This window comes from Chiloscyllium punctatum, chromosome 16 (assembly GCF_047496795.1).
Source record: "Chiloscyllium punctatum isolate Juve2018m chromosome 16, sChiPun1.3, whole genome shotgun sequence".
NCBI lineage: Eukaryota > Metazoa > Chordata > Chondrichthyes > Orectolobiformes > Hemiscylliidae > Chiloscyllium > Chiloscyllium punctatum.
In genome coordinates this window covers 7,614,413-7,631,002 of record NC_092754.1, presented here as the reverse complement: position 1 = coordinate 7,631,002, position 16,590 = coordinate 7,614,413, and the positions used below count along the sequence as shown (strand labels likewise).

General features: G+C 40.7%; 1 protein-coding gene across 2 annotated transcripts in view; it reads right to left on the bottom strand.

Annotated features, from left to right (window-relative positions):
- Positions 1-924: 924 nt before the first annotated feature.
- Positions 925-16,590, bottom strand: part of slc2a5 (solute carrier family 2 member 5) — a 60,888-nt gene continuing 45,222 nt past the window's right edge. For both annotated transcript variants that reach the window (XM_072586148.1, XM_072586147.1), the window contains 3 exons: positions 12,273-12,348; positions 5,341-5,468; positions 925-1,396 (listed from right to left, as the gene is read on the bottom strand). In XM_072586148.1, coding sequence (XP_072442249.1) covers positions 1,172-1,396; positions 5,341-5,468; positions 12,273-12,348 — 429 coding nt within the window. In that variant the 3' untranslated portion in view covers positions 925-1,171. The remainder of the gene's footprint in view (positions 1,397-5,340; positions 5,469-12,272; positions 12,349-16,590) is intronic.

Sequence of the window (16,590 nt, the reverse complement as noted above, 5' to 3'; positions counted from 1 at the left end):
CAACAGACCACTAAAGAAGGTGCCAGCACAAGGGATGCCAGTTAATTTCGGGAAATCCCATTAGTAGCGGGTTGATCTGGGAGTGGTGTGAATTAAATTGGAGCTGGAATTGGATGTGAGGGATGCCATACAGAGAGGGCATTTAGATAATAGGGGTGAGTTTGACAAGATGTGGTGAGAAAACTTGCTGGGCCTGAGGGTGAAAAAATCTGACTCAACTGACACTTAGCCAAAAATAAGTAAGATTCAGCCGTACCTGTCTGATGGTTGTGAACATGCTTGATTTGCAAAGTAAACATGGGGGTCTTACAATCTGACCTTTCTGCCACTTGGTCACCTCCGATGAGTAACTTATACACCTCCTGTTTCCGGTGATAGACAGCTTAACTGGACCCTCCAATGAAACAAAAAAATCAAAATGGCCTGGCCCTGCTCCTATATTTGTCAGTAACGCCGCTATTTCTATATATTGTAGAGATGCAGTGAATTATAAAACGATTATAGAAACAGATGCTATTAGAAAATGTCAACCATTGCCTTCGTTAGATCCTGGTTGTACATTGACACATCTTCGCAACTGCATCGAAACAACAACTTGCATTAGGTAGAACCATTAACAGAGTAAAATAAGTCCAAGTGCTTACAACAATTGTCTGTTCCTTCCACTCTATTCGGAACAATTATTTAAGGTCCGTCACTTCAATTCATGATAAGATGTTGGAAATATATCTCAATTTGAATCATATCAATGATCTCATTAAGCAAACAGAGAACTACAGCACAATGTTAACACAAGCGAATCAACTGTCATCATGCTGTGCAATGAACACATCTCACATATAAATACATCTTTAATGTGTTAAAGCACCCCAAGTTATTTCACAGGAGCAAAGTCAGACAATACCAACAAAGGAGACACCAGGATAAGTGATCAAAGCTTTTAGTCAAAGAGGTAGGTTTTAAAGAACATTGTTCAGAATCCAGGAGAGGTAGAGAATTGGAAGGTTAAGGGAAGGAAGTTTAACAATTCATCGGTCCATTATAATAACAGACCTAATTTTTTTTTCAATGAGTTAGCACATTTTCTGCAGTGCAAGACAAACTTGATAGAGACAAGCTCTTGTACTGGTTGTTTATACTGCTCCTCACCCAAAGGACATCTTGAAATTGGCTACATTGGTGTGTTCTTCACTTCCTTGTGTTCATCTGTATTCGTCTTGTGCAATTCAAGGTGCTCTGATTCCAATTTAATTTCAACTTTGTTCCTCTTTGCAAACATTTGGCTGATTTCCAGGAATGTTTTGCTTTTTGTTTCGGGAATGATGATAAAGATGTAGGCAAATGTTGCCAGGCAGATGCCTCCGAAGATGATGAAACTATATTCACCGAGCCCTTTCTGAAAGAAAAGGTTTTTTGGAAGTTGAACATTTGAAGAATATAAGCTTTTGCTATTCCCCAACTTCCATTCCCATCATTAATGAATTATCCAACTGAATATCAACACGGTGAACAGAGGTAGCTATCAGCAGTAATTTCTAAACCTCGATTTAAAACAACTAGGTCAAGGGCACATAAAGTTGCCTTGTAAGCCACACACTATCCTGGCTTGGAACTATATCACTGTTCCTTCACTGTCAATGGGTCAAAATGCAGGAACTGTCTAACATCACTGTAGTTATCCCTAAACATCATGAACTGTGTTTTGGACTGGGCCAGGCACCCCACAAAAACATTTCAAGAAGATAGCCCAGACCCTAAATTTTCTAGTTGGTTTAAGCAGGTGTAGAGTGGATATTCCAGGAGCGATGCAGCTGGTAAAACCACTCAGTTTGAAACAAAACAGAATTTACTTACACACTACTGAATGAAACACAAGCAAAAGAAAACAGAAGTTAGAATAACAACTATTTGAAAACTCAACCAACACAATATCCCCTGCAACTTAACAAAATGCTGTTCTGATTTCCTGCAACATCCCAAAACCACACCCCTTGGCATAAAGGTAAATTCAAACACAAGTTCTTAAGGAGAGATGAGAGAGAGAGAGAGGATCAGCCAGGTATCATTGGCTGAAACATCAAACCAGCAGCTTCTTCGGGTCCCCAGGTAAAACTAAACCAAACTAGAAAATTCCCTGAACTGGGAGAGGTGGCCACCCCATTTTCATTGTACAAGTGTTTTAAAAAAAACCTCAAAGCCCTTTTCCTTGATTGTTGCCTTTGGCAGTATCTGTTAGCCATTAGCAAAATGGCTTTATCGTAGACAACCCAAACCTGGGGGGCAGGACGGTGGCTCAGTGGTTAGCACTGCTGCCTCACAGCACCAGGGTCCCAGATTCGATTCCGGCCTCAGGTGACTCTCTGTGTGGAGTTTGCACATTCTCCCCGTGTCTGCATGGGTTTCCTCCGGGTGCTTTAGTTTCCTCCCACAGGCCAAAGATATGAATTGGCCATGCTAAATTGCGCACAGTGTTAGGTGCTTTAGTGAGGGAAATGGGTCTGGATGGGTTACTCTTCGGAGGGTCGGTGTGGACTTGTTGGGCTGAAGGGCCTGTTTCCACACTGTAGTGAATCTAATCGAAAATCGGAACATCTGCCTTTTACAACCCATTTTGAAAAACACCAAGGACAACAAAACCTTGTTAAAAGAACAGCATCGTTACAACTGCATCAGGTTCAGGAGACTTGCCAGATTTAGACCTCTGAATTTCCACAGTATTTGTCCTTTGGTGATTGTGGTTTCTTTAAGTTCTTCTCTCCGTTTTGCCCCTGGATTTTGCATCATTCTTGGAGTGTTTTTTGTATCTTCTATCGTGAGGGTGGATATAAAATACTTGTTCAAAGTAGCTATATTTCCTTGTTTTCCATTATTAATTCTCAGTTTCGTCCTCTAAGGGCTCAATATTTATTTTAGCTACATTTTTCCTTTGCATATATTTTATTTTATTGTTTTGTTAGTTCACTCTTAAATTCTAATCTTCCCTTTTTAAACTCAACTTTTGCTGATTTCTAAACAAAATTGCAATGTTTTGGTTTACTGTAATCTGCAGTATTAAATGTCTTTTCTCTCAATTTGATTTAATCCTTAACTTCCTTGATTAACCATAGATGTTTCATCTTCTACATTTATCACCTTAAATGACTGCCACTGCTAATCTCCATTTTACCTGTTAATCTATTTCCATGTCTAGTTTAGCTAATTCTATCTTTGTACTTCTGAAAATCTTTTACATAATGTTAAGTAATTAGTTTCAGCTGCAAATTTCTTATGTTCGAACTGAAGACAAAATTCTTTCATGTTAGGATTCGTCTTTACTAGAGCATCATTTACTATGAGATCATAAATTAATCCGATCTCACCAATCGTTACCAGGTCTACAATACCTGTTTCTGATTAGCTCCAGAATGTAGTTCTGAGAAACTATCCCAAAAACACTTTGTGAAGTCTTGCTTCAGGCTACCTTTACCCATTTTATTTGTCTATTGGACAAATAAAAATCTATAGAATAATTAAAATCACTCATGATCATTCTAGTATTTTTTTTATAGACAGTAATTTTTTTTCTCGATTTGTTGATTTTTTTTCTATTGGAGCTACAGTTAAGAGATCTATAAATTACTCTCACTGGTGACTTTGATCATTTGCTAGCTTTTATCTTCACTTAAACTGATGCTACATCTTGACCATTTGAGCTAAGATCATTCCTCACTCCTACACTGATTACATCTTTACTAACAGGGCCACTTCATCTTCTTCTTTATTCCAATCCTTTGAAAGTGCCAAGTATTTCTGAATATATAGTCTTTTTCCTAGCCATCATGTCTCTGTAACAATTTTCATGTCGAACCTATTTATTTCTACCTGTACCATCCATTCAACAAACTTGTTATGAACACTGTATGTTTTCAAAGAATTTTTTACCGTTGTTCCCTATTCTAGCCCTATCAGCTGATGTGCTGTTATGTTTGTATGTTCTGTCCTATTGTCAGATTTTTATTCAAAATAAATCAATGATTAAGGCACATGTTGCGCTTAGTGAACACAGAACATAGGACATAGAACAACACAATGCAGAACAGGCCCTTCGGCTCTTGATGTTGTGCTGACCTGTGAACTAATCTAAGCCCATCCCCCTACACTATCCCATCATCATCTATGTGCTTATCCATGTGATGTAATGGGGTGACCAGAACTGTACACAATATTCCAAGTGCAGCCACACTAGCGTTTTGTATAGTTGCAGCATGACATTGTGGCTCCGGAACTCAATCCCTCTACCAATGAAACCTAACACACTGTATGCCTTCTTAACAGCACTATCAGCCTAGGTGGCAACTTTCAGGAATCTATGTACATGAACTCTAAGATCGCTCCGCATATCCACACCACCAAGAATCTTTCCATTGACCCAGTATTCTGCCTTCCTGTTATTCTTCCCAAACTGAATCACATCACATTTATTTGCATTGAACTCCATTTGCCACCTCTCACCCAATTCTGCAGTTTATCCAAGTCCCCCTGCAACATTCTTCCACACTTCCACTACTCCACTGACTTTAGGGTCATCTGCAAACTTACTAACCCATCCAGCCTAAGTCATTTATAAAAATAACAAACAGCAGTGGTCCCAAAACAGATCCTGGTAGCACACCATTAATAACTGGACTCCAGGCTGAATATTTTCCATCAGCCACCACTCACAACAGGAGTTAAATGCCGTATACCCTCTTCATCCACAAATTGTGAATTTGCCTCTCCACAAAATGAAAGTAACAACAAAAAACAACATCTGTGGGCAAAACTCCCAGATCCGTGATTTTTAACCTACCTTTAACCTATTTTTAAATGACCTCCGCACTTGAGACTTCCACCATTTGTAGGGGTCTCTCAGGAATGGAACCCTCATGAATATGGAGGAATAACCATACTTATTCCTATTTCTCTATCTCTATCTCATTCAGGCATGTCTCAACCAACTCCCTCAAGAAATTAGATGTAGTTCTTAGGGTTAAAGGGATCAAAAGGTAAGGGAAGAAAGTGGAACATGGCACTGAGTTATGTGATCAGCCATGATAACATGGAAAAGCAGATTCCGACAGGCTGAATGGCCTACTCCTCTCCTATTTTCAATGTTTCTTAGAGACAGAACAGAGCTCAGTAGAGCAAGTTTTACAATTTCTCTCCTTCCCACATCAGCTGTCATGATGGTTTCTCCCAGTGACATTTTCTGATTTGGGCTAATAGTGCCTAGTAACCTGGTTCAAATGTCCTGGAGTAAGATTGCAAATGATTAGGATCATCATTTAGACGCCTAGTAAGTGAATGTTGGATGACACTTACCTCTAAAAATGGAAAAATAAGACCAACAATGAAGTTGGATAACCAATGCACTGACCCTGCCACCATGAAAGCAGCTGGCCTGGAAGACTGACGAAACATTTCTGTTGTTATCACATATGGGATAGGGCCTTGAATTGAGAAAGGTAGAAAGAGTCTAGTTAATAACAACATCAGATATTCCACAGTATTCTTCAAAAATTAATCAACCTCCGTTTCATGAAAGAGCAAATGTCTTCACCCCTGTCTGAAAGTCCTATATTCCATCTCAGCTTCAGATTCAAAATTTGGCTGGCGCTGAGTTTCTAACCAGCTGGAAAAATGGAGAGAATTCTTCCTGTTCTTTCTATTCAGTCTCAGGATATGGTTGTCACTGGCTGGGTTTGCATGTATTCCCTGAGAGAAGGCAATGGTGCTATCTTCTGGAACTGCTGAAGTCTATCTAGTGTAGGGTCACCCAAAATGCTGAAAGGAAGGGAGTTTTTACCCAGCTGCACTGAAGGAACTTGGAAGTGATGGTGTTGCTGCTTATCTGCTGCACCTGTCTTTCTAGATGGAAGGGGTGGTGAGTTTGGTGGGTAAGGACATTGAATATCAAGGGTTTAGATTCTGTCTTGTTGCAAATGATCATTATCTGGCAGTTGTGCGGTGTGAATGTTCATTGTTACTTGTCAGCCCAAGCCTGAATATTGTCCAGGTCTTGCTGCATTTGGACAGAGACTGCTTCAGTATCTAAGAAGTTGCAAATGGTGCTCAATTTTATGTAACCATCAGTAATAAATTACCATGTCTGACATTGAGTTGGTGGGAAGGCCTGTTTGAGGGAAACATCACATTTTCATCTCGTACCACTATCATGCAACCAAATTGCTATCACAATTATTTTGTATAGGAAGATGGATATCCACCCCAGGTCTGATGCTGTGTGAAGGTCAAGGCCACCAAGCTGCCATTACAAAAATGGGAATTATTTTTATTCATTTGTTAGAATTATCCAACTGGGGACAATCCATACTCGTGTTTCTAGGTTGACATTATAGAATTTGGGTGAGGCGGTGAGTATATATTGTGATGTACAAGTTGTGTGCAATAGATTACATGGACAAATGAAACTTTTTTCCTGCCTGCCATTGTCAATGTTTGTTCATATGACTTCAGGAAAGTGCATTTCTACAGAACTTTTCACAATGTCAGGTTCTTCCAAATTCTCCACTGCATTAAGTCAGTTACCTGATACAAGGAGATTTTTAGCAGAGGATGTAACTTGATAACTACTTTCAAGTAGGCTTGAAATACAAACTTAATCCTCGATAGATGTTCACATTAATCGCACTGTAGTGTGAATTTAAACTCCAGTGTCTGTAATTCTCTCTTAAACCTCTCCATTCTCTTGTTCTCTCTCCTCCTCTAAAAAGTTTTGGTCATCTGTCCAGATATCTCCTTACATGGCTCAGCATCAAATTTTGTTTGATTTATCCTTCTGTGAAGCATCTTGAGGTATTTCACTGTATTATACATGCAATTCACTGTGACAGAATAGAAGTTAATTGTCTGGGGATAAAGCTTTCCTCTCTTTCATTTCCATTTTCAGTGTTAATGGCTCTAACTTGCTTTTTCATTTATAAAAGACATTTTTTATTTCCCCAGTCTGTCCATCCTCCGAGCCAAGAGCAGTCAAATGACTGTTCCCAGGCCGGCTGTCAATGCCAATCAGTTACTGACCCTGTGTCCTTCCATCTTATGGCACAGCACGGTAAACCTGCCCTAGAATTATTGCACATTCTTGGGATGGTGGGGCCTGGGAGCAGGAGGGAGATGAATAGGATCCAGAAACAAAACGGATAAATTACGCTCTGGGACATGCAAAGGAAAACCTTGGAGATAGCTCTGGCTCTGTAATGGAGAGAATGCTTTGAAGGAGAATGAGCAATGCTCTGGCCCCAAGTCAGCATGAGATTCTGCAGAATCAACTCCTTCCAATCTGCCCTGTGAATGTGCTCAGCAGGTTAGTGGCTTCACTCGCCTCAAGAGTTATAGAGGGAAGGCCACTTGGCCTATTATGTCTGTGTGGGCTGAGAAAAAAACACATCTGCTCAGTCTATGCTCATCCTCCAGCTCTGATTTTGTGGTCCTGTAGCTTTCGCCAAGTTAACTGAGTATCCAGGATGTTGATAATTATAACAAGGGTTTCTGTCTCTACCTGTCTCTCAGCCAAATTTCCTATTTCCTATTGTGACATTCCACTCGCCCCACTTCACTGGGACTGTGTTCTTTCCAGTCTGGCTGTTAGACACACCTTATTCTGCCATTCTCACTTTCCCATCACTTCATCTGCTCTTTCAACACCCTTTCTCCATTCTACATTCACTGCTCGCAATGCAATCTCCTCTTCACTGGGCAGACCGCATGCAGATGAGGAATTTGCCTCACTGAACACTTCTGTTCAGTTCACTGCTGTGACCCCAATTCCCATCATTCACTACTTTATTACTGTATCCTTCTGCCACTCTCATCCATCTGTCCTCAATGTCCTGTACTGTTTCAACGAAAGGCAACTCAAGCTCAAGTAATGATTGGCACTCCATACACCTTCAACATGCACTCCCTCCACCACCCAATGGCAGTAGTAGATACTGTCTACAAGATGCATTGTAGCAACTCACCTTAACTCCTTAGACAGCACCTTCCAAACACATAACCTCTGCTATCTAGAAGGACAAGGGCAGCAGATACATGGGAATACATGTAAGTTCCCCTCCAGGCCACTCTCCAGCCTGAATTGGAAATATGCCGCCATTCCTTCAGGGTCTCTGAGTCAAAATCCTGAAACTTCCTCCATAATGACATTATAGGGGTGCCCCTACAACAAACAGACTGCACAAGAAGACAGCTCATCACCCCCTTCTCAAGGAAGAGAAAAGATGGGCAATAAATGTTGGCCCAATCAATGACACCTACATCCCATGAATGACTAAAAACAGGCAAATCATCCTTACACAAGGTATTTCATACTTTTCCAATCTTAATATAAGCATTACAAACTTTAGACCTTCAACTATCACTCACAATTTCTTTTGACATTCTTCAAACATTTACGCTGGGCCCATATTTCATTTGTGTTTCCTTATATTTCCCCAATCTCCCCCTAAACGCTTTGCTCCTTTTATCATTTAATTTTTCCTACACTCCAGTTAGCTGCTCAAATATGTAACCCACTGCTTTTGTTTCTTTATCTGAATGTGGATGTTGCTGGTATTGAAATCCATCCATAATTGCCTTCAAACTAAGTAACGTGCTGAGCATCTTGGAAGGCTGTTCTGAGTCAGCCACATTTCTGTGAGTCTGGAGTCACATATTGGCCAGACCAAGTGAGGGCAACAGATTTCCTTCCCTAGAGCAAATTAGCAAGTCTTTATGATAAAACAAAGAACTACGGATGCTGGAAGTCTGAAACAAATACAGAAATTGCTGGAGAAACTCAGAAGGCCTGGCAGCATCTGTGGAGAGAAAGCAGAGTTCATTGTTTGGGTCCAGTGTCATACAGTCATTCAGCACAGAAGCAGACCCCTTCAATCCAAGTTGTCCATGATGACCAGATATCCTAATTTAGTCCTATTTGCCAGCATTTCATAGGATCATAGAAGGAGCATAGAATCCCTACACTGGCCCATTGAGTCCATAACAATCCTGCAAACAGCATCCCACACAGACCCACCCTCTCCCTTTAACCCTGCATTTCCCATGGCTAGTCCACCAAGCCTGCACACTCCTGGACACTAAGGGCAATTTAACACAGCCAATCCATGTAACCTGCACATCTTTGGACTATGGGAGGAAACCAGAGAACCCAGAGGAAACCCACACAGACATGGGGAGAATCTGCAAACTCCACACAGACAGTTGCCCGAGATTGGAAGCGATGCAGCAGTGCTAACCACTGAGCCACTGCACTGTCCCAATTTGGCCCACAGCCCTCCAAACCCTGCACATTCATATCCCATCCAGATGCCTTTTAAATGTTGTAACTGTACCAGCTTCAACCACTTCCACTGGCAGCTCATTCCATACACACACCATCTTCTAAATTGCCCCTTGGGTCCCCTTTATATCTTTCTCCTCTCACATTAAACCTATGCCAGTGACTCTTCTGTAATATGACACTGGTTATTTGGTCACCATTACTGAGATTAACTCTCAATTCCAGATTTTATTATCTGAATAAAAACACCCCAGCTGCCATAGAGAGATTTGAACACATTTCCTCAGAGCATTAGCTCTGGGCCCTTGGATTACTGTAGGTTTGGACTCTGTTCACAGATGTTGCTTGACCTGCCGGGTGTTTTTGAAGCTTTTGCTGTTTTTATTTCTATGATTCAGTGTCTGGCTGTGGCTCTGAGTTCCTACATCAGATTCGTGATGTTCCTTTCTCATGGAGTCAGTATCACTTTATAAAGGATACCTCACATGTGAACAATGTGACACCATATTTGAACAATGATCCAATCTCAAAACACACAAGCTCATGTCCAGTCAGGCCCCTTGAGTTATAAATACTGTTCAGCCTCAGGGTTGCTATTTACAGAGTCTGATTGAGAAGGAATATAAATACTTTAGCTGTACAAAAGATTCATTCAGTTATCATGTGAATTTTTAAAGCTTTAGTGTAGGGATCCAATGTAACAGTTGGCCAATACAGTTCGACAGTACTGTGTCAGCATTCTGCAGCCTTACACAAAAAAGCTGAATATGTAGCAGACAGGATATAGCCAGAAAACTGGTGTTAATCTTGCCCCTGCAGAACATCATGGCAATTATGCAGTTAACTGCCTTTCCTCAGAGCTTCCACACCACCTAAGGACAAACCTAAGGATCAATTAGAGGATTGCAAGTTCCTCAGCCTCAGCAGTGCCACTGGGTGCTATGGCCACTGCTGGTACTGCAGCAGACTTCTCCTGACTAGGTGCATTGGACAGAACTAGGTAAATTGTATTTGTTTGCATCATCACCACAATCCCTCACCCATTCTCTGCTTTTCTTTAACATTTTATTATTTTACCACCTCTTTCCTTGACATAAGATACAATTAAATTGGACAAGGAACAAAAACAGAAATTGTTGGAAATGCTCTGTGGTTCTGTGGGGAGAAAGCAGAGTTAACATTGTGTGTCCAGTGACTTCAGAACTTTGGGTCACTGGATCCCAAACATTAACTCTGCTTTTGCTCCATGGATGCTGACCAGCTGGCTGAGTTTTTCTAGCAATTTCTGTTTTTGTTTCTGATTTTCCAGCATCTGCCATTCTCTAGGTTTCTAATTCGGGAGGGGGGGGGGGGGGGGCGAGAGGGGTGGGAGATGAGAATAACTCAGCCAGGCTCCAAAATCTTATTTCCAACCACCCAACAATCCAAATAATTTAGCAGTTGGATGATTTATGTTTTACTCTCTCACAAGTTGTCAGTTTCACTGACTACAATACTATTTATTGCCCATCCCTAATTGTCCAGAAGCCAGTTAAGAGTCAACCAAATTGCTGTGGGTCTGGAGTCACATGTAGGCCAGACCACTGAAGGATGGCAGTTTCCTTCATTATTAGTGAACTAGATGGATTTTTATTGATAATCAACTTGACTTCAAATTCCACTCTCTGCCAAGGCAAGATTCAAACCCAAGTCCCCAGAACATTTAGAGTCATAGAGGTGTACAGCACGGAAATGGACCCTTCGGTCCAACTCATCCATGCTGACCAGATATCGCAACCCAATTTAGTCCCACCTGTCAGCACCTGGCCCATATCCCTCTAAACCCTTCCTATTCATATCCAGATGCCTTCTAAATGTTGCAGTTGTACTAGCCTCCTCCACTTCCTCGGGCAGCTCATTCCATACACGTAACTCCCTCTGAGTGAAAACGTCGCCTCCTAGGTCTCTTTAATATCTTTCCCCGCTCACCCTAAACCTATGCCCTCTAGTTCTGGACGCCCCCATCCAGGGAAAAGACTTTGTCTATTTATCCTATCCATGCTCCTGATGATTTTATAAACCTTGATAAGGTCACCCCTCAGCCTCTGACTCTCCAGGGGAAACAACCCTAGCCTACTCAAACTTTCCCAAATGCTCAAATCCTCCAACCCTGGCAACATCCTTGTAAATCTTTTCTGAACCCTTTCAAGTTTCACAACACCTTTCCAATAGGAAGGAGACCAGAATTGCATTAATAGTCCAACGATAATACCACTAGACCTTCACCTCTCCCTAAATCCAAGGAAATATGGGAGTCTTCTGTATAGGATGGGACTTTAAACTGCAAACCTACCTGTCTCGGTAGGGCAATTCAAAAAATAAAGGAGGGAATTCTCCTGAGGACATCTCTCAAAAGCAGATGACCTGACCCTTCAGCTGCTGTACATAGAGATTTCAAAATGGCAGCTATTTAAGCAACAGATGTAGGAGCTGAAGTAGACCATTCAGCCCACTAAGTCTATCCCACCATTCAATGAGATCATTGCCGATTTGATCATCCTCAACTCCACTTTCCAGCAGCAAATGTAACTCTTTCAATTCATTCATTAGATTAAGTACAGAGGAATGTATGGAGAAGTCAGAGCACATTAGATAAACGAAGGTTCATTATATGGCATGACAGGGATGTATTTTTTCTGTGAAGCTGAGTATTGCTTCACCGTTGTGGTTACTGCTATTCCACCATCAGCTGCTGTTTAGTCTAAGTTACTTGTAAAATCCAACTTGAAATCCAAACATATCAAACCAAATTCAACATGATAGAAAATAAAATGCATTGATGGTGGAAGAATACAGCAGTATACACAAAAGAACGCTGACTATAATAAGGCTGCTGATGTTCTGTAACTATAACATACCTTTATGAAAAAGAGAGTGTGAAAAATCAAATAAACAAAAGAATACTTATTATACTTACTGGGTCCAATTGCATGCCCAATAACATAAATGATTATGCAGGCTATGCTTAAATAAGGCATTCCATCAACATTATCCTGAGGAGAGAATATATTTATGCTTTTTAATGAGTTTTAACATCAGTCGTCACTTTGTATTTCAATTGCACAATTGCCACCAAATAGGGGGTCCATCTAACACATTGGTATGAAACAAAGGGTGCGCTGATAAAGCATTAGGTTGGATTCCCTACAGCGTGGAAACAAGCCCCTCGGCCCAACCAGTCCACACTGACGAGAAACCCAACCAGACCCATTCCCCTCTGACTAATGCACCTAACACTATGGGCAATTTACCTGGCCTGCTGGAGGAAACCCACGCAGACAATGTGCAAACTCCACACAGACATTCACCTGAGGTTGGAATCGAACCTGGGACCCTGGCATTATGAGGCAGCAGTGCTAACCACTGAGCCACTATGCCACCCATGAACTGTTGTTCTCTCAGAAGGACATTTAGATCTCATGCCAGTATTTTAATGTAGAACAGGGGATTATCACTAAACATTCTAGTCAAGGTTTCTCACTTATTCAATATCCCCCAAAAAATTATATGTCATTGCTGTCTGGGAGAGCTTGCTGTGCATAAATTGGCTGCCATATCTACATTCAACAATGACCTCATTTCAAATGTACTTCATTGGCTACTAAAGGCTTTGGAATACACTAAGGATGTCAGAGGCCCTATGTAAGTGCAAGTCTGTCTGTTTTTCTCTCTCTCTCTTTGTGTAATATAGCTACAGGTAATATCATCACTGTTTTAATCCCAGCTGATGGTAATACTGGACAAGTTAGATCCCAAATTGAATCCTGCCTTGATAGACTACCATGTTTTATTTGGCACTTTGGTTTTAGTGGTGAATAGTCACTGAGCATATTCCCAAGAGATTGTCAGTGTACTATTCAAAAAAGCAGTGCCCAACCATTCTGCACCTCCAATTAGATCGGGTAAATGATTGGTAATCGAGAATCAGTAAAACTGGGTAAGAAGGCAGAGTTTTTCGCCTTGCACTCATCAGAACAGGGAAGCAAGAGTCCAGATTAGAGTGGTACTGGAAAAGCAAAGCTTTTGCCCGAAACTTCAATTTTCCTGCTCCTCGGCTGCTGCCTGACCTGCTGTGCTTTTCTAGCACCATTCTAATCTAGACTCTGATTTCCAGCATCTGCAGTCCTCACTTTTGCCTAGGGAAGCAAAAAACTAAACTTAGAAAGGAAACACCCATTTACTCAGCATGAGAAGAAGGCGCTGATTGATTGGATCCCTGGTTGGCATAGAAAAATTAAAGTCACACAAAGAAACTCTTCAGGGTTTTATACCAACACTTCTGCCCTGGGACTAACACTAACTCTTCACTTCAAGATAATCCAATTCACTACATCTATCCTTTCCTTCTCAGGAGCACTTTCCTCCGCAGTAATTCTATAACAAAGATTTCATAGCCCCACTCAAATTCAAATGTGAGATAAAAAGTCTCTCTCTTTCAGTTATGGGTATTTCCTTAAGCTTTAAAAATGCCAAGTTCCAGACTCTCACAAACCATGGAGGCCCCATTATTACCAGGCTGGCTGCAACAATCTGAAATAAGCAGAAATCTATTAGCAATGCCCAAATCCAACCATTCTATAGCTAGGCTTCAGAATCTGTTTTTAAAATAAATCACCACAGCCACAGAAATACATAAAAGTCAATGATTAAAAATTAAAGTCACACACAAAAAAATCTGTTTTTAAAATAAATCACCGTGGCCACAGAAATACTTATAACAATTGATGATTAAAAATTAAAGACATACAGAAAAACACATAAGTTACTAACCCAAACTCGCACCAAATAACATAAAAAATTAAGAACAAATCGGAAATTGCTGGAAAATTGCAGGATCTGTTAATGGTTAATCTTAGATCACTGGCTGATTTTGGAGCAGACAAGTAGACTGATTGGTCAGAGTGTTGCCATGGGGAATGCAATTAGATTCTGCATCTTAATGTCATCTCTCTCTCTCTCTGCTCTGTGGGAATGAGAGCAATTCCTCTCTCTTTCAATATCCCAGTCGGAGGCATGATCAGTGCAGAATTAGGGGATAAGCTGGACCACCTCACTGGTAAATGGTCTTCAGTGGCAGTATGTGAGCTATTGGTAGGAAGGTATGATCAGTGAGGATGTATGGGAAAAATATAAATATGAAGACGCAAGTCTACTTTCCAGGGATTAGCTTAAGCTCAATCTTACTTTAGTCAGCTCAAGTAAATTGATTAGCCTGATTCAAATAATCAATTACTTAGAGCTATTTGTTATTTACAAAAAAAAATTAATTACTATCAAGCAGTGACAGAGAGAAGTCATAGAGATTTGGCTCTGTAGTTTAATATTGTGCTCTTTGGAGTTTAATCAAAATTCCCAGAGGATTTTTCTTTCCCTATTTACTGTCCCTTGCTGAGGTCATTATGTGCAAAGTGGTGCTCAGGTGTAGTGTGCATCAGTAAAGGATTCATGCACCTGCCCCTACTCCCAGTGGGTTGAGAAGCATTAATAGTGACTCCTTCAGTTAATCCCCAGTGCTACCAGGGCTTGGTCTCCAGTGTGAGTCTTGGCCTGATGTCTGGAACTCACATGTCTCTTTGCCAATTTTAGCAGCAGTCCCCAATGGCAGCACTTCTGGGATTTTCTCAGAACTGGGATCCCCCTGGTGGCTCAACAAACTGGTGGCTCAATGGGTTTTTCCTTTGTGAACACAAATCCAGGAAAGTGGAGTGTGACTGGGGCAGATGTGAAGGCAGGTGGGAGTGTTGTACAGGGCGAACAGAGTGAGTGAAGATCTGTCTTAGCTTTAGGTAACCTCTTTAGGGTTTTTTTATCCTAACACTTCTGCCCTGGGACTAACACTAACTCTTCACTTCAAGATAATCCAATTCACTACATCTATCCTTTCCTTCTCAGGAGCACTTTCCTCCGCAGTCATTCTATAACAAAGACTTCACAGCCCCACTCAAATTCAAATGTGAGATAAAAAGTCTCTCTCTTTCAGTTATGGGTATTTCCTTAAGCTTTAAAAATGCCAAGTTCCAGACTCTCACAAACCATGGAGACCCCATTATTACCAGGCTGGCTGCAACAATCTGAAATAAGCAGAAATCTATGAGCAATGCCCAAATCCAACCATTCTATAGCTAGGCTTCAGAATCTGTTTTTAAAATAAATCACCACAGCTACAGAAATACATAAAAGTCAATGATTAAAAATTAAAGTCACACACAAAAAAAATCTGTTTTTAAAATAAATCACCGTGGCCACAGAAATACTTATAACAATTGATGATTAAAAATTAAAGACACTCAAAAAACCCACTAGTTATTAACCCAAACTAACATCAAATAACATAAAAAATTAAGAACAGAATCAGAAATTGCTGGAAAAACTCTGTAGGTTTGTCAGCATCTGTGGAAAAAAGGCAGAGTCAACATTTCAGGTCCACTAACCCTTTTTCAGAACACATCAATCAGCAATTTCTGATTTTGTTTCTGATTTCTAGCATCTGCAATTTTTGTGTTTTTTTTAATATTAAAAATTATAATATAAGTCTAACAGGTTACATGGGATGATCATGGCAAAGTGGAAGCAACGTTTTTTGCAATAGTGACATTGAACGTCATGGAATTATGACATGCGGGTTTGCTCACTGAGCTGAAAGGTTCATTTCCAGACGTTTCGTTACCTTGCTAGTTAATATCTTCAGTGGACCTCTTGCAAAGCATTGCTGAAAATTCCTGCTCTCTATTTATATGTTTGGGTTTCTTTGGGTTAGTGATGTCATTTCCTGTGGTGATATTATTTCCTGTGTTGAAGTCACTTCCTGTTCTTTTCTCAGGGGGTGGTAGATGGGGTTTAACTTGATGTGTTTGTTGATAGAGTTCTGGTTGGAATACCATGCTTCTCGGAGTCCTCGTGCGTGTCTTTGTTTGGCTTGTTATAGGATGGATGTATTATCCCGGTCGAAGTGGTGTCCTTCCTCATCCGTATGTGAGGTTACTAGTGAGAGACTGTCATGTCTTTTTATGGCTATTTGGTGTTCATGTATCCTGGTGGCTAGTTTTCTGTCTGTTTGTCCAATGTAGTGTTTGTTACAGTCCTTGCATGGTATTTTGTAAATGATATTAGTTTTGCTCATTGTTTGTATAGGGTCTTTCAAGTTCATTAGCTGCTGTTTTAGTGTGTTGGTGGGTTTGTGGGCTACCATCAATACCATCAAGACCATCAATACTACCCTTACTGGCATAAAATTC